Here is a 26,126-nt window from a genome sequence, read left to right on the forward strand (position 1 = left end):
AATCCCAAAGAAAGGCAATGCCAAAGAATGCTCAAAATACAGCACAGTTGCACTCATTTCACACACTAGCCAAGTAATGCTCAAAATTCTCCCAAGCCAGGCTTTAACAGTATGTGAACTGTGAACTTCTGGAAGTTCAAGCTGGATTTAGAAAAGGAAGAGGAACCAGAGATCAAATTGCCAACATCCATTGGATCATCGAAAAAGCAAGAGAGTTCCAGAAAAACATCTGCTTCTGCTTTATTGACTACACCCAAGCCATTGACTGTGTGGATCACAACAAACTGTGGGAGATTCTTCAAGAGATGGGAATCCCAGACCACCTGACCTGCCTCCTTAGAAATCTGCATGCAGGTCAAGAAACAACAGTTAGAACTGGACATGGAACAACAGACTGGTTCCAACTTGGGAAAGGAGTATGTCAAGGCTGTATATTGTCACCCTGCTTATTTAACTTATGCAGAGTACATCATGCACAATGCTAGGCTGGATGAAGCACAAGCTGGAATCAAGATTGCCAGGAGAAATAGCAATAATCACAGATATGCAGATGATACCACCCTTATGGCAGAAAGCAAAGAAGAACTAAAGAGTCTCTTGATGAAAGTGAAAGAGGAGAGTGAAAAAGTTGGCTTAAAACTCAACATTCAGAAAACTAAGATCATGGCATCTGGTCCCATCACTTCATGGCAAAGAGATGGGAAAACAATGGAAACAGTGACAGACTTTATTTTGGGGGGGCTCCAAAATCACTGCAGATGGTAACTGCAGCCATGAAATTAAAAGACGCTTGCTCCTTGGAAGAAAAGCTATGACCAACCTAGACAGCATATTAAAAAGCAGAGACACTACTTTGCCAACAAAGGTCCATCTAGTCAAAGCTATGGTTTTTCCAGTAGTCATGTATGGATGTGAGAGTGGGAGAAGGCAAGGGTGGGATGTTTCGAGAGAACAGCATCGAAACATGTATATTATCTAGGGTGAAACAGATCACCAGCCCAGGCTGGATGCATGAGACAAGTGCTCGGGCCTGGTGCACTGGGAAGACCCAGAGGAATCGGGTGGAGAGGGAGGTGGGAGGGGGGATCAGGATGGGGAATACATGTAAATCCATGGCTGATTCATGTCAATGTATGACAAAAACCACTACAATATTGTAAAGTAATTAGCCTCCAACTAATAAAAATAAATGAAAAAAAAATTTAAAAAAAAAAGTTGAGTGCTTAAGAATTGATGCTTTTGAACTGTGGTGTTGAGAAGACTCTTGAGAGTCCCTTGGACAGCAAGGAGATCCAACCAGTCAATCCTAATGGAAACCAGTCCCAAATATTCATTGGAAGGACTGATGTTGAAGCTGAAACTCCAATATTTTGGCCTCCTGATGCGAAAAACTGACTCATTTGAAAAGACCCTGATGCTATGAAAGATTGAAGGCGGAAGGAGAAGGGGACGACAGAGGATGAGCTGGTTGGATGGCATCACTGACTCAATGGACATGAGTTTCAGTAAGCTCAGGAGTCGGTGATGGACAGGGAGGCCTGACATGCTGCAGTCCATGGGGTGGGAAAGAGTTGGACGGAACTGAGCGACTGAACTGAACTGTGCCACCTGGAAAGCCCATTAATGCTTCCCATAACACACACAATAGCCCAAATTCTTACCAAGACTTGAGAGACTTCCTCCTAGTATGAAAAAAAACCAAAAAACAAAAAACCCATACATTTCAAACTATAAGGTTCTAACAACCTTATTCTGTATGTTATGGGAATCATTAAGTTTTTTTGGTCAGAGATATGTCATGGTAGGAATGGTAAAGGTAGAATCTTGACATTTCAAAATAGATCAGTATGGTCCTCCCCACCCCTTTTACCTTAGCTATTACCCAGAAACAGACTGAGAATTGGTGATCTCTTCCTGGGGATAGCCACATGGAACAATTAGACTGCCTTACTCAGGTGTGTGAACTAAGAGGAATTGAAGTAAGTAGGGTTAGACTGTCAGCCCATTGTGCTGTTATTGACATATGTATTATATGTGTTACAAACCTGACAGTTTGGTGTTATAATTATTGCTTTGTGCAGTCTTGTCTTTTAAAGTAAAATTAAGAGAAAAAAGAGCAAGCATATGTATTTATACAGTCTTTTATATTTATTCAAATGTTAACCTTTTCTGATGCTCTTCCTTTCTTCTTGCTGATTTGAGTTAGCATCTGGTGTCATTTCCTTTCAGCCTGAAAGGCTTCCTTTAGTGTCTCTTGTAGGGACCATCTGCTGGCAACAAATCTTCTTAGTCTTTGTTCTTCTGAGAATGAATTCATTCCACCTTCATTTTTAAAGGATAGTTTTGCTGGATATGGAATTCCTGTGAGACAGTTGTTTTTTTTTTTTCCCATTTAGCAATTTGAATATACTATCAGCACCCTCTTATCTCCATTGTTTCTGAAGAGAAGTTAACCATTAATTGTTTTATTATTCCCTATATATGATTCCCTTATTGACTATTTTGAAATTTTAATTTGTTTTTGACTTCTAACAGTTTAACTGAAATGTGCCTAGGTATGTATTTCTTTGTATTTATTCTAGGGTAGGGCTCATTGAGCTTCTTGGATCTGTAACTTCAGTTTTCATAACGTTTGGGAGTTTTTTGGCCATTATTTCTTCTTGTGTTTCTTACTCTTTCTCTCTTTTTGTGGAACCGCCATGTATGCAGGTTAGTATGCTTGATGTTATCTTACGGGTCTTTGAGGCTTTCTTCCTTTTTATTCATTCTTTTTCTCTCCATTTTTTAGATTGAATTGTTTCTATTGATCTTTCTTCACGTTTCTAGATTCTTCCTTCTGCCAGCTTAAACCTAGTGAACCCATCTAGTGAATTTTTCATCTCAATTATTGTGCTTTTCAATTTCAAATTTTCATTTGGTTCTTTTTCATAATTTCTACCTCTTTATTGAGATCACTTTGTTGAGTTATTGTCATCATACTATAATTCTTAAAACATGACTTCCTTTAGTTACAAAGCATCATGGTTTATTTTGAAGTCTTTGAGAAGTGTTAACAGCTGGATCCACTTAGAGTCAGTATCTGTTGACTGCTTTTTTTCTGAGCATGGAACACACTTTGCAGTTTCTTTATATGCCTTGAAAATTTGCTGACCACCAGCATTTCAGATTTTATTTTGTAGTAATTCTTTATTCTGATTTACTCCATCTCAGACTTGTTTCTCTTTTTTTGTTTAACAGCTTCGTTGGGCTAAATTTATGGACTCTGTTTCCACCATGGTGTGTGAATGCTAATGTCTCTGATTTATAAAATTTTTAATTAAAAATAAAATAACCCTGGATCTCCAGGATTAGCCCCTCTATCTGCATGGCTTAGTGGTAAGTCCATGATTGGTTACAAATGCCTTGAGCTGATGGATATGTGTGTGAGTTGGGGAGCATGTTCAAATTTTAGACAGCTTTTTTCCCCCCTCTGACAACCATCAATCTGTCTTCTGTGTTTGTAAGTTGTTTTTTTATTTGAAGATTCTCAGCATGTGATATCATAGCAGCTTTTATCTATGTCTGCCTTACTTCACTTAGCATAATGGCCTCAAGGTCCATCCATGTTGTTGCAAATGTCAAGATTTCCTTCCTTTATGCTGAATAGTATTGCATTGTATATAAATATCACATTTTCTTTGCCCATTCATCCATGGATGGGGATTTAGATTGCTTCCAAGTTTTGACTATTGTAAATAATGCAGTGAACACTGGGGTGCACATATCTTTGTGAGAAAGATTTCATTTTCTTCAGATAAATACCCAGAAGTGGAATTGCTAGATTGTATGGTATAGTTCTATTTTAAACTTTTTGAGGAACTTCCATACTATTTTCCATAGTGTCTGCACCAATTAAGCAGGGGTCCAATTTAGCACAAGGGGTCTCTTTTTTCCACATTCTCACCATCACTTGTTATTTCTTATCTTCTTGATAATAGCCATTCTAACAGATGTGAGTTGATATTTTATTGTGGTTTTGATTTGCATTTCCCTGGTAGTTAGTGATGTTGAGCATCTTTTCATGTACCTGTTGGCCATTTGTATGCCGCCTTTGGGAAAAAAAAAGTCTCTTTAGATCCTGTGCCCATATTTTAACTGGATTTTTTTCTCTTTAGTTGTTACAGGTAGTTTTAAAGTGTTTCCCAACTTCTGGCTGCCATGTTTGTCTTCTGTGCATGTGCTGTAGCCTCCTGGACCCAGAGATAGGTAGATAGCTTGGACCCTGTCCCATTTCTCCTGTGTGCCCACACAGCCTTGCAGTGGGCCATAGTTGTTTGGATAGCTTTTGAAGCTCTTTTGTGGTTGTCTCACTTTTAAAAATTTCTGGTTAGTCTGTTGGTCTGATACTTGTTGCAGCTGAGACCACAACCTCCAGCTAGGTAACTTGCTAGTCTTGCTGTTTGTCTGCCTTCATGATTGCCATTACCAGCTGTGTTGCTGGACATGGATTTTTTTGCACTTTACTTTTAATCAGTTAGCCTCCCTCAGCAGCAAAGCAGGTGGAACTACGCTGCTGATCATGCTGGACTTGGGGGGCCAGGATAGCAGTCCCAAGCAGGAATGCCATAGACTCTCTGTGAAATAATTGAAAAAATGTATATTGGTCTCTATCCCCATTTCCTGGTACAGGGTTCCTAAAACCTTTGTGATATTCTAGGTCACAAGAGCACTAGACACATCTTTTGTTCTAATGTTTGGTCTTTGATCTTGGTTCCTAACACAGAGCTCCCAAATCCTTTGAAATTTCCTAGGTGATAGGAATGTCTTTGTTCTAATGAGAAGACTTTGGATGGGCTTGGGGATAGCTTCAGGATGGGAGCTGGTTACCTGAAACACCCAGCCAGGATTAGAAGCTTGGCACTTGCAGCCCCATTTGCCATCCTCTAGGAACAGGAGAGGTGCTGGATATTGAGTTAGTTATCATTAATCATGGCTACATGATGAAGCCTCTGAATAAGTTGCCAAAGCACAGTGTTCTGTGAACACATCTGTATGCTGAGAGGGTGATGCACCCCAACTCCACGGGGACAGAAGTTCCTGCACTCAGAGCCCTTCCAGCCTTGTCCTCTCTATCTCTTCTGGCTGGACCCTTTATTGTATCCTTTAGTATATAATAAACTGATAAGCATGTTTCCCTGAGTTTTATGAGCTGGGCTAGCAAATGATCAAGTCCAGGGAGGGGGTCATGGAGACCTCCCATATATAGCCACTTTGGACAGAAGTTGTAGGTAATCCGGGCACTCACTACCTGTGTTTGGCATCTGAAGTGGGGGCGGTGTTGTGGGGCTGAACCCTTGACTTGTGGAACGTGATGCTCACTCCAAGGAGCTAGTGTCAGAACTGAAAGGAATTGTTGGACATCTGGCTATTGAAAGAGGATTGGTCAGTGTGGGAATCAGTGTGGGAATCTCACTTGGGTATCAAGAGTGCTGTAAATGTGGTGGGAGGGAGTAAAGGAAGAACACAGGAGTGTTTTCACAGTCACACTGTTCTAACTTAGGGTTCAGTAGTATTTCCTGAATAAATGCGTCTCAATTTGTAGGCCTTTAATTGATTTCCAGAGTCCTGAAATGTTTTTGTTTTATATTTTTTGTGAAAATCATATTTTATCATTGCTTTGGGAGTGAGGATTTGCCGTATTCCTTCCTCTCCTGTTCTGAACGCCTGAAGATGTTTTTTAAGTATTCAAGGTGTAGAGCAAGCCATTCTATTATCAGATTGAGGTAGACACCAAGTCAGTATTTTTATTTTATGTGAAAAGCTTTATTAGAAAGAGTTCAGTTTTATAATAGTATCATTAATGAGTTTTTTTCATAACTGCTTTCTAATAAGTTTTCATACCTTGATTGTGCCAGTTGAAGAAGCTTATGTTTTTTAGGAAGTATTAAATTATAAAAATAACTTTGAAGAGAGGTTAGATGCATTTTTAAAAAAGACTGATTTTTAGCAAGGTAACATTTATTTTAAGTCCTTTTATGTTTAAGATATTAATGTTTCATAGTTTTACAGTCATCTCTTTATAGGGAAAAAAATCCTTTACTTCTTATTATAAACATGTACATTCTCTGTTGAGAAGAGGAAAACCTAGGAAGGCACAAATAGGAAAATTAGAAGCATCACAATCACACTGCCAAGAAACAACCACCATATGAAGAATGCTGTGTCTCCTCTGCAGGCCTCATGCACAGTCTGTCTTCTTGAGTCATTCATCTATCTTGAGACTTGCTTTTTAAAAAACAAACAGAATAAAAACCTAATTCTGATTTGGTGAACATCTTCCTATGTTGTTAGATATTTTTGTAAAACACAGGTTTTAAATGGCTGCATAGTACATCAGTCCTACCTCTGGATAACTATCATAATTTATTTGTTTTCTGTTGGTAATTTATATTTCTTCTGTTTTCAGCTGTCAGTATCTCTTCAGATTTGATTACTTCAAGAGCACTTGTTGAATTGGGCATGAACATTTTCAAGGCTTATAATAAGTATTTTTAGACCGACTCCTCCATCTCCACCCTAACCCCTGTTTAGAATTTCACCAGCAATATGTGGAAAAGTTCACACTAACATGTGCATCCTCTCCAAAACTAAATTTTAGTGAAATCATATAATTGTGCTAATTAATTAAATTTAAAATATTTAAGTGTGGGACTTCCCTAGTGGTCCAGTGGTTAAGAATCCACCTTCCAATACAGGGGATGCAAGTTCCATCCCTGGTTGGGGAACTAAGATCCCACATACCAAGGGACAACTAAGCCCTTGAGCCACAACTAGAAAGAAGCCCATGCACCCAACATGCTGCAACTAAGACCAGATGCAGCCAAATAAATAAAAATTAAAAAAAAAAAAAAAAGAAACCTATGGCTGATTCATGTTGATGTTTGGTAGAAGAAACTAATGCAATACTATAAAGCAGTTATCCTTCAATTAAAAATTTTTTTAAAAGTCTAAGTGCTATTTTATTTCTGTATATCCTATCTTGTCTTTATATCATTTGTTAAAATTTAAAATTCTTTAAAATTCATTATCATTTATTGTCTAACACATCTTGACTTTTTAAAGTTTCCCTTTAAAAAAATAGAAATGGAATTTTTCTTTTCTCAGAAGAAAATCCTATTAAGCTATTTATTAGGATTAATTTCTTTTGATTTTAAATACTGAATATGCTAGACTGAACTGCTTTCATATATATATGTCTTTAAATATTAATATGCCTTGTTCTGTTATATTTAGATGATATTTTTCTAAAATAAAGTCAAAATTCTTGTTAGACTTCTGATAATCACATAGAATTAATTGAAAGATACTCCTGTAATACTACATTTAGTTTTTTGTTTTTTTTTTTTTACTGAATCTGAAAGCTGAGATCTATTTTCCTGTAACTCTGGCTATATTTAAGTCCAAATTTCACATCCAAGAATTGTCTTGTCAAATGATACTGGTTTTGAAAAGTTATTAATAAATTAGAAGAATCTGTAGTTTTTCTGTTCCTATAATTCTCTTATAGGTACATGTTAGGCAATGTGGGTCCCAAAAACAGTAGGCAAAATTATTTTTAAGTCTTAAATATTTAAAACTTACTTTAAGCTTTAAGACATATTAAAAAAATGTCTGCTGCATCTGAAGGGCAAAATTATATTTTGATAAATATAAGTGTACCATTCATTATCAGCTGGAATTTATTTATATTACTTTAATGTGATTCAAGATCTCAGAGCAAAATAAAATGCCAAGAGGTGATCACATTATCTGAACAATAGAGCATTTGCACAAACTCTTAAGAAACTATTCGCTGGTCTTTTGATCAGAAGGTTAGAATTCTTTTCTGATTTCTCCTTGGCTATTAATTTCTGAAAGTCCACAATATGCATCAAATACAGTGTTTGAAGTCTTTCTTAGACTATTTTCAGCAAGGCATAAACATAATGTTTATTGCGCTACAGTTCTATAGTACAAACGGATCCACTTACTGTCCGCTGCTTAACAGTTCTGGAGGAATTTTAGTGACTATTAGCAAGCACATACATGGGCTTTCAAATATTAATGGTTTGCAAAATATGTTCTCCTCAGAAATATCTTTAAACCTCTATTATTGTGTCTGTTTATTTCACCCTTGTTCATATGTAAGGTATTACTCTTTTTTCTTAAAGAAAATTTATTTGGAATATATGATCTGGAAAATACCCAGAAATTAGGTCCTTTGATTACCTGCACTTGACCTTTCTTGGATCTTCATGTAGTCTTCCTGAAGAAAGGAACATCTGTAGCTACCAGGGGACCATTGTTTCCTGTGAAAGAGAGTGAGGGCTCACATGGTATTTCCCCCATTCTCCGAACCCCACAGGTTCCTCGCGGTCTGTGAACAGTATCACTGTGTAGAGTATTTGAGCCTGTCCTGTTCCTCACAGAAACACTTCATGTTGATTGACATGATTCTTTTTATAAATCTGTTGATGGCTTTGTCCTCTTAATTGTGCCATACTCCTTATAACTGAGTTAAAAGAAGTGATTATTAAAAGAAGTGATGGATGTTTTATAGATTGAATGTATATTCAGTATGTAGTGGAAAGAAAATGGATTGGGAATAGATTCAGTGATGAGTCCATATGGTGGTGGTGGTGCTCAGTTGTATCCAACTCTTTGCGAACCCATGGGCTGTTGCTGGGCAGGTTCCTGTCTCCATGGGATTTCCCAGGCAGAATACTGGAGTGGGTTGTCATTTCCTACTCCGGGGATCTTCCCAACTTAGGGATTGAACTCGCATGTCTTGCATCTCCTGCATTGACAGGTAGATTCTTTACAACTGCACTACCTGGGAAGCCCACATACTTCATAACTAAAGTTTTTAATTACTTAGGAACCCAAATCTAGAATAAAAATTTACTTATTATGTGTATATGGGTTCTGACATAGTTAGTTCTTTGCTTTTCTTTTGGAGACATTTTTGAAGAAAATTTTACAACTTAAAAAATATGTAGTTGATACACAATATTATGTTAGTTTCGAGTTTACTGCATAATGACTTGATTTTGCATATATTATGAAATGATCACCAGGATAAGTCTATTAATCATCTGTCTGCACACAAAGTTCTTATAATACTGTTGAACATATTCCTTATGCTGTATATCACATCGCTATGACTTATTTATTATATAACTGGAAGTTTGTACCTATTAATCCTCTTCACTTATTTCATCCACCCCAATGCCTCCCTACTGTTTTAGGTTTGGTTTGGTTTGGTTGTTTTGCTTTTTAGATTCTACATGTAAGTCAAATCATGTAGTATTTGTCATTATTTATCTGAATTACCTCACTTAACATAATGCCCTCTAGATCCTTGCATGTTGTCACAAATGGCAAAATTACACTTTTAATGGCTGTGTAATATTTCACTGTCTTTACCCATTTGTCTATTAGTGGACACTTAGGTTGTTTCCCACATGTCTTTTAAAAACAGATTAAAGCATGTTTTGAGTTCTGTTGCTTTACTTGTGAGGTATGAATGGTTCCTGATAGTACAGTCACATAAAGAAGCATGGTATACAGGTGGAGGAGAATTGTTTTTATTTTTATTTTATTTTATTTATTTTTTTTTTGAGAATTGTTTTTAAAAACAAAAAAGCGTGAATAGAAATCGGTCAATTATATAATCTTATTCTAAATCTCTCTTTTAAAGGGCAACAAAAATAATGGTTTTGTGATGAATCAGGGTGGTTTAGTGAAATGTTTAATACTTCTTCTAAAATACTTATAAGATAATATAATATTTTCTAGTGGAAGTAACAGGAAAAAATTTGTAAAAACTTTTTAAAATTGGTGATTATATGTTTGATGCTTTAGGAGCCTACATGAATGAAGGTTTAAAAGAATGTTTTATAAAAAGAGTGAAGTAAAGCCATTTACAGCAACATGGATGTATCTAGGGATTATCATACTAAGTGAAGTAAATCAGACAGAGAAAGACAAGTATCATGATATCACTTATATGTAGAATCTTTAAAAATGATAGTAATGAACTTATTTACAAACAAAAAAGAAACAGACTCATAGATTTAGAAAAAAATGTATGGTTAGGAGGGGGAAGGGGAGGGATAAATTAGGAGGTTGGGATTAACATATACATGCCACTATTATATATATAAAAGAGATAATCAGCAATGACTGACTATATACCACAGGGAATTCTACTCAATACTCCATAATAACCTACATGGGAAAATAATCTGAAAAAGAATAAATATATGTATATGTATAACTGAATCACTTTGCTGTATACCTGAAACTAAGACAACATTATAAATCAGCTATACTCTAATATAAAATAATTTTTTTTTAAATTCAGAAATTTATGGAGAACCAGAAGGTGGTTTTGAGGGGCTGATTTTTAAAGCCCTGTTGATATCCTTGGGGAGAGGTAAAACCAACTAGATTAAGTGGAAGGTGTGTATTTAATCATTTCACCAAGACAAGATTATACAGTTAGGTACCTTGGCTAAAAGCTTTAAATTAATTTTTCTGACATGAACATAATTGACCTGGAAATTAAATATCCACTTAAATACTATTCAGTGAAGCCTACCAGCATTACTGCAAGATAGGTACAGGTTGTATTTATATTGCTCTGTTTGTACCTAAAATCTAGGCAGTAACATGATCGATTATAACAACTTCTAATATTTTGATGCAGGAAATAGTAAGATATTAAGTTGTACATTAAATAGCTGAATGGTCAATTAATATTTGAAAAGCACTTTTAAGGAAAGGGTAATGATTCTTTTGAGTTGATGAGCCTTATTCTGTAGATTTTTAAGTGAAGAAGTTTTTCTCCCTATTTGTACATAAACTGTGAGGTTGATTTCAATACCTCTTCTCTCTCCTTGTAAGCTCCTGAAAAGAAATAGGGGTAGGAAAGCTTGGGTTCGGGGCATTTACATGGTAGGATTGCACTTCCCTGTCTCTGGAAAGATCATGCTGCTTGTCCTGTGAAATGTGGTGTACGTACCTTCTTGGCAGAGGTGACGTGTCACTTCCACACTGAAGCTTTGGGAACATAGGGGAGGAAAATTTCTCCAGTACCCTCTTTGGGTCTCTAGCTGGGCTTAAGAATTAAACTGATACAAGGTTACCCCAAGAAAAGCATACAAATTTTTATTGAATTTTTACATATACATAGGAGCCTTTGGGACTGCCCAGTTGGTGCTAGTGGTAAAGAACCCACCTGTCAATGCAGGAGACACAAGAGACACGGGTTTGATCCCTGGGTCGGGAAGATCCCCTGGAGGAGCCTGGCAACCCACTCTAATATTCCTGCCTGGAGAATCCCATGAACAGAGAAGCCTGGTGGGCGTCCGTGAGGTCTCAAAGAGTTGGACACTACTGAAGCAACTTAGCCGCAGCAGGAGCCTTTACAAGAAAATGAAGACCCGAAGAAGTGACCAGAACAGGAGACTTTAATATCTTTTAGACAAAGAAACAATACATTTCTGAAGAGGTGACATGACAGAGGAATTTGAGCTGTGGGCAGTAAATGGTGAAGGAGTAACAAGGTTTGTTTATACAGCTTTCTCTGCCCAGCTAGTATGTTTCTTTTCCTCCTGGTATAGGCAGAAGAAGGTACCTTTCACATAGGAGGTTATCTCTTCTTCCAGGGAAGAGGGGCTGGGGAGAGGGGTGAAGGTCAGAGTGACTTTCCTGCTTTTGACATTTTCACAAACTCCTTCAGTCTTAAATGGTATGTCAAGGTGCCATGTTTTGAGGTACTGTGTTTTGGGGTGCCATGTCTTGAGCCCCATCAGTAGCCAGTGAGTAATTTGCCACTGTCTTGGAGACTGGTAACATTCTAAATGGAGGCAGTTCTGTGGACCTTCAGGCCTCTATGAAGCCCACAGAGGGGTTTCCCACCATAGTGAGATAGACATGCAAGGTAAACAAGATGTAAACTTCTGTTTTTTTAAATCATGATGAGTTGGGGATGCTTGTTACTATAGCATAAGCCAGTCTACCCTGACAGATGGAATTTCCGTAGGTCTAAGGGTCAAAAAAGAGATAACTAGAATAGCTATTCATGTCTTCAGCTGTTTTTGTTAACATTTACTACGTGCCATTCATTCTTCCAAGTGGTAGAAATATAGCAGTGAACAAAGTCTTTTTTCTCAAGAAACTTCTTCCCATTCTTCATTATTAGTTTAAGGAGTCCCTTTTTCTACAAAGCCTTGTTCTCTGAGCAGCAGCTCACCTCTTTCTCTTCTTCACTCCTGTGCACTTTGTACACACCTTCATTGTGGCATTGATGGTATCGTGGTTATTCTGTCCTGCTTTCTAGGCTGTGATCGCCTAGAGAACAAGTAGTTTATACATGGTACATAGTTATATGTAGTATTTACCAACAAGGAAACAAGGACCTACTTATAGCATAGGCAATGGTACTCAATACTTTTAATGACTGTAATGGAAAAAGATTCCAAGGCAAAATGACCCACAGGAAGTCTGAACTTACTCACTTAAAAAAATTGCTTTTGAAATGTGGGAGGTGATGCAGAGAGAATGATGCAAAGTATCTGTATTATCACTCTATATTATACTATGTAATTTGCTACATCTATGTATTTATATTACTTTTTAAATATTTACTGAAGTACAGTTGATCTGTAATATTGTGATACTTTCAGGTATATAGCAAAGTGACTCAGTTTTATATAGATAGATAAATATATATACATATATGTATATATAATGTATATATAATATAATATGCAATATAATTATATATTATATTATTATATATAATATACATAATTATATATAATTATATTGTGCTTATAATATATTATAATATATAATATTTATATATAATATGTTTTATATAATCTTAATATATGTTATATATTATATATACTTTATATAATATATATAATATATTGTAATATATAATGATATTATTATATATTAATATATAATTTTATATAATATTATATGTAATACTATATGGGCTTCCCTGGTAGCTCAGATGGTAAAGCATCTGCCTATAATGCGGGAGACCCGGGTTCAATCCCTGGGTTGGGAAGATCCCCTGGAGAAGGAAATGGCAACCCACTCCAGTATTCTTGCCTGGAAAATCCCATGGACTGAGGATCCTGGTAGGCTACAGTCCATGGGGTCACAAAGAGTAGGACACGACTGAGCGACTTCACTTCACTTCACTTTATATATAATATTATATAATTATATATATTATATAATATATAAGGGTATATTATATAGGGTATAATATATATATAGGGTATAACATATATATGTTATACCCTATATATATATAAGGGTATATATTATATAATATATAAGGGTATATTATATAGGATATATAATATATAAGGGTATATATACATATATATACCCTTAATATAATTATACTATTATATATATTATAATATATAACATATATCTTATTTCAGTTCAGTTCAGTCACTCAGTCATGTCCAACTCTTTGCATATATCATATATATATAATATTTCTATATATTATATTATATATTAAATATGTAATATAATTATATGTAATATAATACAATATAATAAAATATAATGTATATATAATACACATATAATATATACATACATGTATATATAATAAAAATTTATCTATATATAACTGAGTCACTTCGCTATATATCTGAAAATATCACAATATTACACATCAACTGTGTTTCAGTAAATATTTAAAAAATAATATAAATACATGTGTGTGTGTGTGTTAGTCGCTCAGTCATGCCCGACTTTTTGCGACCCCTTGGACTACAGCCCACCAGGCTCCTCTGTCCATGAGATTTTCCAGGCAAGGATACTGGAGTGGGTTGCCATTTCCTTCTCCAGGGGATCTTCCCAACCCAGGGATCGAACCCGGGTCCCCTGCACTGCAGGCAGATTCTTTACCAACTGAGCTACAATATAAATACATAGATGTAGCAAATTACATAGTATAATATAGAGTGATAATACAGATACTTTGCATCCTTCTCTCTGCATCACCTCCCACATTTCAAAACCTATTTGTTTAAGTGAATAAGTTCAGACTTCCTGTGGGTCATTTTGCTTGAATGTGATTTAGGATCAAAATGTGAACTTCTGTTTTTGGACATAGTATCCAAATGTCTTTGCTTTGTGAATTACCTGTTACAATGATCACTGATGTGTCACAGTGGATAGGTACCAGATTGTCTGGGACCAAATGTGAGTGAAGAGGGGGAGAGGGGTGTCTGTGGCTTATCATCGTTCCTCTTCCTTTTACTTAGTTATAACTAGTATACTCCTATACCAGTGTGTCTTGGTCTTATTTTTATTATTGTCTCTGCCCCCAAGTTTTTTTTAGTCTTTTTCCCCCTAACTGTCCCCTCCATGAGATTTTAGTATAACAGATATACTGTATATCTAGTTAAGTATTGTATGAATACCTATTCTTTATATGGAAAAAAAGGGGGTTTCCCTGGTGGCTCAGTGGTAAAGAATCCACCCGTCAATGCAGGAGACCCAGGTTTGATCCCTGGGGTCAGGAAGATTCCCCTGGAGAAGGAAATGGCAACCCACTCCAGTATTCTTGCCTGGGAGATCCCACAGACAGAGGAGCCTGGCGGGCTACAGTCCATGGGGTCACAAAAGAGAAGGACACTGCTGCTGCTGCTAAGTCGCTTCAGTCGTGTCCGACTCTGTGTGACCCCATAGACGGCAGCCCACCAGGCTCCCTTCCCTGGGATTCTCCAGGCAAGAACACTGGAGTGGGTTGCCATTTCCTTCTCCAGTGCATGAAAGTGAAGAGTGAAAGAGAAGTCGCTCAGTCGTGTCCGACTCTTAGCGACCCCATGGACTGTAGCTTACCAGGCTCCTCCGTCCATGTCCATGGGATTTCCCAGGCTAAGGAACAATTGTATGTATATCTATGGTTTATATGGAAGAAAAGTAGAGTAAAAGTAAAGTTTCTTTTTTTTTTTTTTTTGCCCCTTCCCCCAACTAATCTTGTTTGAAAATGCATGCCTTAAACTGGTGTTTGTAAAAGGTACATTTTTCTCCCTTTGTAGGAGCTCATTTCCACTTCAGTAAGCTAAGGTTAACCACATTGCATCAGAACTCAGTTGTCTAATACACCTGTGCTTTTATAATAGCTTTATTTTAAGCTGATTATCATTTAAATAAGTATGCTGAAATCTTAGTGCATTGAGAACATTGGGGAAGTAAATTTTACATATTTTGCAGAAGTCCATTTTTTCCTAGGTTTTAGACCTCTGAAGCATGCAGTCTTTCTCTGCAGGGCACATTTGCTTTTGATTCCTTCAGCAAATATTTATTGAGGCTGTACTGTGTGCAAAGCTCCACGCCAGGTGCTCAGGCCCAGTGGCTCATGGAGCTGGGCCCGCTTCCTTTATTTGTTGGCTTTTTCAGAACTCACAGGGTAAACTTGTCCAGGGCACAGTTGTTTTGACTGTACTGATTTTTATACATCCCCAACAAAGTATAGTGGGCACTTGGTGAAAACCCCTGGGAGTTGGTGTAATCCCTTGTGCCGTATAAAAAGAAAAAGATACTTGGTCCTGGCGCCTGGCACAGAGCTGCTAAAACCCTGGGGATCTCCTGATTTCTTTGGTGTGCTCACCAGTTTCTTGGCCAAGGGGCTTCTGAATAGCTTCAGAATGGGGGCTGGTCCCAGAAAGACCAAACTATGATTGGAAGCTTGGAACTCAGTCCAGCCTCGGAGTAGGGAAAAGGGACTGAAGATGGAGGTTAATCACCAAAGGCCACTGGTTTAATCCATGGCCACTGGTTTAACCAAAGGCCACTGGTTTGTGCCCAGGTAACAAAACCGCCATAGAAACCCCTGAATGACCAGCTGCAGAGAGCATGCAGACTGGGGAGCACAGCGCGAAGCTGGGAGGGTGGCATCCAGAGAGGGCATGGAGGCTGCGCCCCTCCCACCGTATCTCACCCTATACTTCTCATCCATTTGGCTGTTCTTGAGTTGTATTCTTTATAATAAACCAGTAACAGAAAGGCAAGTACTTCCCAAGTTCTGTGAGTCATTCTACTGAATTATCAAACTAGAGGAGGGTGTTGTGGGAACCCTCAGTTTATAGCCGGCTGGTCAGATGTACTGCTGCTGCTGCTAAGTCACTTCAGTCGTGTCCAACTCTGTGCGACCCCATAGATGTCAGCCCACCAGGCTCCTCTGTCCCTCGGATTCTCCAGGCAAGAACACTGGAGTGGGTTGCCATTTCCTTCTCCAATGCGTGAAAGTGAAAAGTGAAAGTGAAGTTGCTCAGTTGTGTCTGACTCTTAGCGACCCCATGGACTGCAGCCTACCAGGCTCCTCCATCCACGGGATTTTCCAGGCAAGAGTACTGGAGTGGGGTGCCATTACCTTCTCCGGGTCAGAAGTACAGTAGCCAGGGAATTGGGATTAATGCCTAAAGTGGGGGCAGTCTTGTGGGACTACTGCTTCAACTCTTGGGATATAATGCTAACTTTGGGTAGGTAGTGTCAGAACTGAAGTGAGTTTTTGACCATCCTATTGGAAATGATGTTGAAAAAGACAACGTGCTTTTAAATGTAGGAAAAAGAAACCTTTGGCCTTTGTCTGTCACATTGTGTGTGTGTGTGTGTGTAGTGCATGAAAAGATTGAGGGCCAAGTCCCACAAGTTGTGTCTGACTCTTTTGCAACCCCCTGGACTGTAACCTGCCTGGCTCCTGTGTCCATGGGATTTCCCAGGCAAGAATACTGGAATGGGTTGCCATTTCCTTCTCCAGCGGTTCTTCCCAAGCCAGGGATTGAACCTGCATCTCCTGCATTGCAGGTGGATTCTTTACCACTAAGCCACTGGTCAGTACTAGGGACATATAGAAATGAACATAGTTTCCGAAGGGCTCCAATTCTGTCTGAGCGGGGCACAGGTGGTAACCTGTTTGGTGAAGTGTAGAAGGTGATGGTAATGGACTCTGTCCACGCTCTGGGGACAGTACAAAGCACAGCAGTGGGGTGTCCTAAGTTGGCCCTGTCTAAGCCAGAGGTCAATGTTTGACTCTTGATCTCACTTAATTTTTTTGGCTTAAACCACAGAAATGTATTTTCTCACAGTTCTGGAGGGTAGGAAGCTAAGAGCAACATGTCAGCATATTTAGTTTCTCATAAGGCGTTTCTCCTGGTTTGCAGAAGACCGCCTTCTCACCTTGCTGTCTCATGGCCCTTCCTCCACGAGTGTACATCCTTGGTGTGTCTCTGTGTCCAGAGCTCCTCTTATTATAAAGACACCAGTCAGATTGGATTAGGGCCCAACCTAATTGTTTGATTTTAAGTTAATCACCCCTTTAAAGGCTCTGCCTCCAAATACTGTCACATTTTGAGGCATTAGGGGTTAGGGCTTCAATATATAAAATTTGGAGAGACAAAATTCAGCCTGTAAAAACCAGATTGTAAATATTTTAGGCTTGTAGGCCATAAAGTCTCTGTTGGAACTCACAACTCTGCCATTGATCTGATTTTTCAGCTGGGGCTGAAGAGAAGGGATGGCTTGGAAAGGAGGAGGTGGGGGAAATTCCAATCAGAGGAGACTGTGTCAGTGAAAGTAAGGAGGTGTGGGGGCCCGATGGCAGTAGAGGAGGTGCAGTAGATGAGTTTGGGTATAGTGAAACTACTGCACTTTGGTGCCAAGAGCTAAACCTTGTAATAGTGGAACAACAAATGATTCAATGGAATGAATAGTCCAGAAAGAAATAAACAAATATGTGATAAGGTAGTTTTCACAAATCAGAAGGGTATTAAGTAATAATACTGAAGCAAGTGATACATTATTTAGAAAGAGAATAGATTCTTGCTCGTGATGATTTTTAGTCAGCATTTAGGTGCTTGAAACTTATAAATTAGAGGATTAAGGTTTCCTTCTGTGAATTAAAACTGAAGATCAACACTAATGGGTCAAGGTGCTATATATAACAGGTTACCTTGAAGAACATAATATCTTACAATATCACCTCACTGAACATATAGACACCATTAGAATGGTTGACTTTGTGGTCCCTACACTCTCAAGAGCCTCAACTTTGGTTTAATGGTCTGCTCTTGTTCTCTTAAAATTTTTAAATTTATGAAAATGGGCCTGTATTTTCACTGTGCACTGAGCCCTGCAAGTTATATATCAGTCCTGCCTGTGAGGTTGGTCAGACAGGGAAAAAAAAAATGACAGAGCCAAGCTTTAGAGGTAAATGCTCTCCTGCTTCTAGGAAAGTTGTGGCAACACAATTCTAGAGTCTGGGCCATGTTCCCAGGACTGTGTGTGTTGCATGTGTGTGCCTTGGGCTGTCCCAGACTGATGCATTAAATAGTTTATTTGACAGACTCTCTCCTCCTCCCATCTTCTTCTCAAAAAGGAAGCTTTTAATTGTGATTTGGCTTCTGTGGTCTTCCTGCAGGGAGAGAGCTGGCTGGTTATGGTGACTCCGTAATAATTCCGGGAGTTAGTTACTAAGCTGGCATTCTGGTGATATTCATCAGTGAGGTTCTTTAATGGGAGCCTGTCCCTGGGAGAAGGCCCCCTTCTGTTATATTTCTGAGGCAGAAGGCTGAGGTCCAGGCATTGTGTTGGTGAATTCACCAAAGCCAGCAAAGGCAGAACAGTGGTTAAGAACAAGACCTTTCCATAAAAAGGAATGAAGTTCCAGGACCTGCTACAATAAATTAATAATGTAATATACCAAAAACATTGAGTGTACACTTTACATGGGTGAATTGTATGGCATGTGAATTATATCTCAATAAAGCTGCTTTTTAAAACATTAAAAAAGAAGAAGAAGAACAGGGTGTTTGGAGTGAGCCAGACAGCCCTGGGATCAAGTCCTGTGGTTGGTACCACATTGTGTGATCTTGGCCAAGATGTATAACTGTGCCCTGTTCCTTCATCTCCCAAGTGGTGATATGACACCCAGGGTTGTTGCGAGACTGAAGGAGAAAATACACCCTGGTCACGGCTTCTCCGCCTCGGCACTGTTGACATTTTGGATCAGATCACTCTTTGTTGGGAGGAGGGAGGAGGGAGAGCTGTCCTGTGCATGATGGGGTGTCTCCTCGCTTCCCCCAGCAGCTTCCTCTTGACCCCTTACAGATGTAGCAGCCAAAGTGTCTCCAGATGTTGCCTAAATGTCATACTGGGGGACAGAATAGGCCCTGGTTAAGAATCACTCACTGGCTAAGGTGTGTAGAACAATGCCTGTAAAAAGAAAGCTACTGGCAAATTTTATAATAATATTTACAATCCTTGGACTAAAGATGACAGTACTTCTGAGGCCCCTGGAAAGACATTTGTCAGCCTTTCACCTGTCCTCTGCTCTTTAAATTTCTATGTCCATGCCAGAATCAAGTCCACATGGATTAAAGTGTATGTGCTAAGTCGCTTCAGTTGTGTCTGGCTCCTTGCAACCCTATGGACTGTAACCTGCCAGGCTCCTCTGTCCATGGGATTCTCCAGGCAAGAATACTGGAGTGAGTGCCCATGCCCTCCTCCAGGGGATCTTCCCGACTCAGGGATTGAACACGTGACTCAGTATCTCCAGCATTGACAGGCGGTTTTTTACCACTAGCACCACCTACCTGGATTAAAGGATAAATGTAAAAAGGTCTCCCTTTACAAACTGAAAGAAGAGAAGTTACAGATCTGTAAATTTGCAAATAAAAGATTTGCAAATACCGAACTCAGAAGCAGTGATACTTTCATGATGTTTAACATCAGGTTTAAATCATATTGAGGAATTTTTTTCTTGATGTCATTACACTAAAAACAAAAAACATGAGTAATTGGTTAAAAAAAAAAAAAAAGACCTAGTAAGTATAGTTAAAAAGCAAACTGGAGGGGATTTCCTGCCGTCCAGTAGTTAGGACACCATGCTTTCACTGCCTTGGTCTGACTTTAATCCATAGTCTGGGAACTAAGATCCCGCAAGCACATAGCATGGCCAAAGGAAAAAAGCAAATTGGATAAAATGATTATAAGAGATATGTCAAACTGGTATCGAGAAACCAGTGTAAGTCAAAAAGAAAAGAAAATACAGAAGTAAATGTCTCAGGCATAGGGACAAAAGAGGATATACAGTTGGCTTACAAACATTTGAAAATTGTTCAAATTCAATAGTACTTAAAAATTTAAATCTTTTTTTCATTTAAATTGGCAATAATATCTAACTCTGTGTACCATTTAGGGCAATCTCCTCACACATTCCTTATAGAACACTGGATGGGTATAATCCCCCTGAGAAGAAACGTCGTGATAAATATGCCTTAAAAGTTATCATACCTTTTAGCCCCCAAAATAACATTTGGGAATAATTCTACAACATAATCTGAAATGTAGACAAGTATTTGTGCATGAAGATATTTACTACAAGGTTGTTTCAATAGAAGCCAGTTTTGTGTCAAGCGTTAGGGGAGTAGTAAATTGGAGCTTATGATAAATAATTGGCAGTCTTTAAAAAATATTTATAAAATGTTTCTAATGGCATGCAGAATTCTTACAGTGTTAAATGAAAAAGCAAGTTTTAAAATTTTGAATGCAGTATGAACTCAGCTCAGCATAAAGACTGGAAAGGAATATGCAAAATATTAATAGTATTTATTCCTGGAAGATTGAATTATGGATAATTTACGCAAGTTACTCATAATTGCATGATTAAATTGACCATTTCAAAGCAGACTTAGATTTTGTGTGTGCCTGTTCTCTTCAGTAATTTTTTATCTTAACCATTTCTCTAGCTTGGAAATGAAGGTGAAAGAGGTTAGCTATGTATCTCTGAGTAAAAGAAAGAAAAGAAGTTATCAGTGCCTAAAAGGGCAGCTTTATAGTAAATTCCTTATAAACTGCAATAGCAAACTGGCTTTGCGGGGTAGACTACTTGCCCTGGATGAGGTGAATTCATGCTTTTTCACACCACAGCATTCTTTTTGTTCATTAATTTTTAAAGATATATTTATTTTTAAAAAGGTAACATTTATTGCAGCATGTTTCTTGGTGAAAGAATCTTTAAAATTTCCATGTTTCCCTTGACAGTATGTGCAGAAGCTTATAATCCTGATGAAGAGGAAGATGATGCTGAATCCAGGGTATGTAACTTACTGAATGCATTAATTTTACATTATACTCTGGTCTTGGATAAGGAAAATAATAATAGAAAAGATGTTAACAGGCTTATAGATTAACAGAAAGCATAATGGAATTATTGACTGTTTCTTTTCATAGTCTTCTCTCTGATAGCTTACTGCTTCATGTTCTGTGTGGTTACTTTGATCCAAAGCATCTCTCTCTTTGGAGAGATGGACATAATAACTCACTGAAGTTGTGCTTTTATTTCTCTTGCAAAAATGTAGCCTGTGATGAAAAATGTCTTTAGCTATCTTTCCCAAAGTGATAATGTTATTTTTCTTAGACAAGTAAGTATTTCTAGCAAAGAAAAATACTGGGAAAAGACTCCTGCTCCTACTAATTTATCACAACAGATGCTTACTCTGAAACAACAACAGACACAATAAAATTACATCTAAAGTGTCAGTACAGCAGTTATTATTTTTTAAAGTCTGTGTATCTGATTGTTTGCTCAGAAACTGATTTGGAGGGCCTAATGTTTTTGCAAGAATTTGTCTGGTTTGAAACACTTTTTAAGCTGTGTCCTTTCGCTCCATTCTCCTATTACTTATTTAGTAGAAAGTAAACTAAATAGGAGGTTACTGAGCCTGGAAATGGAAAGCAATCATTTATTTTTTTATTTTTGAGTACATTGCAAAAATTTCTTTTTTTTCATTTGGTGTTAAAAAATGAAAAGAAAATCTTATTTCTGTAGCTCTGAAAAATACTTCAATAAGGTTGAGTTTTATAGAAAAGCAGAATACTGGGTCCATAAGTCATTACATCATTAAGCTCCCTGAAATGTAAATAAAATTCAGTGATAGAAAGATCAGGAACCTTAAATGACACAGAAGATTTTTAAGGAAATCCCATTTCACAATTGTCCATGATGGGGACAGTACCAGACTTGCAGTATTCACTTCTGAGAACCAAAACTTACATATTTTTATGATGTCCATAAATTCCAGTCTGAAAATTATCTTGCCTTAGGGTCGAGGTATCATCACTAATGCTTAATGTGCTATAACCACTATAATGTGGTCCAAACAACCCTCCCCTATCCTACACTTTATTTATGTATTTCAACGAAACAATAATAGGTTACTTTGAAGACAGTATTTTGTGTGTGTGTGCGTGTATGTATATGTGCTCAGTAATGTCCAACTCTTTGCAACGCCATGGACTCTAGCCCTCCAGACTCCTCTTTCCATGCAGTTTTCCAGGCAAGAATGCTGAAGTGGGTTGCCATTTCCTACTCCAATCATTCTTTGTATTTGTGTATAAATGTATATGATAAAGCTTAGTAATTGAGATGTTTGATGAGCTGGTTTGACTTAGTAAAAATTTAAATTAAAAAGAACATTTAAAAATATAGTTTGAAAGCAATATATGGTATCTCATGGACTCGACAACTGTCAGCTACCATTTGGTCCAATGCCATAGTAAAGTGGTTTGATTGGATCACTCCAGCTGATTGCTGACAGTCTTGTTGCGGGGGACTATACCAGGTAAGAGTCATTTGGCTGGGGGAAAGAAACCCCTAATCACATTAAGATTAAAAAACAAAAACATTGGGGAATTATTGGACATGTGCTTGGAGATCTTACAGAATTCCTGAAGGAGTTAAAGAAAACCCCCGGCTGTGGCTGGCAGGCGGGAGTCAGCCCCCTCTGCGGTCCTTTCACAGCACTGGTGTACACTCAGGGTATCAACACTGTGAGGGGCTCAGCTACCACTAACTCTTAGTCTGTCTGAGATCACAGTCCGAGTTTTCTTGTGGGGAGTTTTCACAGACTTGACCTTGGGGTTGGGGGCCAGGCCAAGGAGTACAGACTTAACTGTGGGGTCTCACTTATAAATGAGGGTATCCTGCAATCCCACTCCTGGGCATATATCCAGAGAAAACTTTAATTCAAGAAGATGCATGTACCCTGGTGTTCATAGCAGCACCATTTATATAATAGCCAAGACTTGGAAACAACCTAAATGTCCGTCAACAGATGAATGGAGAAAGATGTGGTAAATATATACAGTAGAATACTGCTCAGCCATAAAAAGAATGGAGTAATGCCATCTGTGGCAACATAGATAAACCTAGAAATTGTTATACTGAGTGAAGTAAGACAAAGACAGATATCATATGACACTACTTGTATGTGAAATCTTAAAAAATTGTATAAGCCAACTTATTTACAAAACAGAAATAGACTCATAGGCATAGAAAACAAATTTATGGCTACTGTAGTAGATAGTGGGAGTTGGGGGAGAGAGAAATTAGGTGTTTGGGATTAACATATACACACTACTATATGTATATGTATTTATAAAATAGGTAAAGAGCAATGACCAACATAGCACAGTGAACTATATTCGATATTTGTAATAACCTATAATGGAAAAAAATCTGAAAAAATATATATATATAACAATTGCTTTACATCTGAAACTAACACAACTTTGTAAATTAACTATAATTTTTTGAAAGCTATATAAATAGATAGATAAGGGCAGTTCCTGGTGAAGGAGGCATCTTTGTGGGTTGCACATTCAACCCAAGTTGTGCCTGTGACACCCTTCGACGTTACTTTAGTAGATTTTTGGTAATTAATTAATTAATGATTAATCATTATAATAAAGTGTCTTGGGGTTTTCATTAAGTTGACTCTTCTCTAAACATGTTGCTAAAAACTGTACAATTTTTTGTCTTACCAATAGACATTATTTTTTTTTTCATGTAAATACCACTTTATTCTATAATAAATGTTTCAACAATTAAAAAAAATATTTTTGTATTCATCATTTTATTTGCCATTTCTTTTTTTTTTTTCTTTTCTTTTTTTTTTATTACACTTATTCCCCACCAATAGACATTATAAGGCAGTTTGTACCATAGCCTTTAGAAATGATTGTTACAGATTTCAAAATTAATTGGCTTTAGAAAATGTCCATAAGGAAAACATACAGTGCATTTTGATAAATTCACTTTTCATTTGGACATTTTGTCTTATTTCAAAGACTCTGTTTATTTTATTGGACTTCCCTGGTGGGTCAATGGTAAAAAAAAAAAAAAATCTGCCTGCCAAGCAGGAGACATAAGTTTGATCCCTGTGTCTGAGAGATCCCCTGAAGGAAGGAAATGGCAACCCAGTCCAGTATTCTTACCTAGAGAATCCCATGGACAGAGGAGCCTGGCGGGCTACAGTCTGTAGGGTCATGAAGAGTCGGATACAACTTAGTGACTAAGCAACAACAACAACCTGTAATCTCAGAGTTGTGTAAATAGATATTTATTTTTTTTATAAAATAATACGTATTCAAAGAAAATTTAAGTACTTAAGATTGACTTTGGAAAATAACAAATTAGATTTTACTTGGAATACCTTTAATAAATGAAAATGTAAGGGTTATGTACATCTAGCATGTGGAAACGGGCAGAGAAGAGCTAGTAAATTTAAGAGTGGAGTACTTCTTCGTTTTGTGCTCCATGAAATGTTTTGGGAGTGCTTTCTGCATATCTGGTCGAATGCTAAGTATACAGTGGTGAACGTGGTGGACAAGCCCTTGCCGTCTTGGAGCTCAGAGTCTAATAACAGAAGCCAACAGAAAGCTAGCAAATTAGCAGTCACAAAATATGAACTGTTGAAAGGACAGTGTGATAGGGTATAGGAATTAAAACCAAACCCCCCAGATCAACTAGGTCCCTAATGAAACAGAATAGTGGGAGAAGGGCTCCTTGAAGTGAGACCACAGGGTGAACGCGGAGAGAATCTTGCCAAAAGTCTGGGAGTGCATTTTGGGTTAACCCAAGCCCGTCAGAGTGGGAAGAGTTGGAGGCTCTGAGTGAGGGCTGCTGTGGCTGAGGTGAAGGCCGAGGAGGAGGTGGGAATGTGATGGCCTCTACCGAGGGCTTGCTCTGGAGAATGGGGTGTTCTGATTTAAACGTCTAGAAGATTACTTTCAGCTCTGTGTGGAGAACATATTGGACAGATATGAAAACATCTTGTACAGACTTCCCTTGCTTAACAAAATAGATGCACAGTGTTTTCTTTAAAGAAAACGTGTCAGTCAGTCGTATGGTTTCTTCTATTTTTTTTTTTTTTTAATTGAAAGACAGCAGAGGTTTATAGCAGTAGTTGACAAACTTTTCCTGTAAAGTTTTTTTTCCTGGGAATTCTATTTGCAAATAATAAATACTTCATGCTTTGGGGGCCATTCCGTTTCTGTCACAGCTCTTCAGCTCTGCTGTTACAGCTTAGAAGCAGCCATAGACAATACATAAATGAACACATGTGGCTGTGACCCATGAAACTTTACTTGTGGACATTTGAATTTCTTATAATTTTCATATGTTAGGAAACATTCTTTTGATTATCCTCCCACAGTCATTAAAAAAACCGTTCTCAGTGTAGGGATCATACAGAAAGAAATTTGACCTTTAGGCAATGGTGTACTGACCTCGGCTGATAGTAAGAACTCTGTGGTTAGCCTGCCTGGGGTGAATCCCAGCACTACAACTTCTGAACTGTGTCACATTGAAGAAATTGCCTGGGCAAGTTAATTTCTTACGTTTCCCCTTTTGAGAGGTCATGCAGCGTTTGTCTTTCTCTGACTTATTTCACTGAGCAGTCACCTGCTTCCTGGGGCCTGTTACTGTGATGTATGTGTGCCCGCGCTCAGTTGTATCTAACGGAATGTGACTCTATGGACTATACCCTGCCAGGCTCCTCTGTCCATGGAATTTTCCAGGCAAGAATACTGGAGCGGGTTGCCATTTCCTACCCCAGGGAATCTTCCCCACCCAGGTATTAAACCCATGTCTCTTGGGTCTCCTGCATTGGCAGGCAGATTGTTTACCACTGTGCCATGTACACTCCGTATTACTAAAATAAAACGAATTAATATTTGTGAAGCCCTTAAAACAGTGCCTGGCACATGGTAAA

At 37.9% G+C, this 26,126-nt stretch overlaps 1 protein-coding gene across 1 annotated transcript in view; it reads left to right on the plus strand.

Annotated features, from left to right (window-relative positions):
* PRKAR2B (protein kinase cAMP-dependent type II regulatory subunit beta) overlaps nt 1-26,126 on the plus strand; it is a 104,879-nt gene that overhangs the window by 48,621 nt on the left and 30,132 nt on the right. The window contains exon 3 of the mRNA XM_043463046.1: nt 21,115-21,167. Coding sequence (XP_043318981.1) covers nt 21,115-21,167 — 53 coding nt within the window. The remainder of the gene's footprint in view (nt 1-21,114; nt 21,168-26,126) is intronic.

Source organism: Cervus canadensis, chromosome 3 (genome assembly GCF_019320065.1).
Source record: "Cervus canadensis isolate Bull #8, Minnesota chromosome 3, ASM1932006v1, whole genome shotgun sequence".
Taxonomy (NCBI): Eukaryota; Metazoa; Chordata; class Mammalia; order Artiodactyla; family Cervidae; genus Cervus; species Cervus canadensis.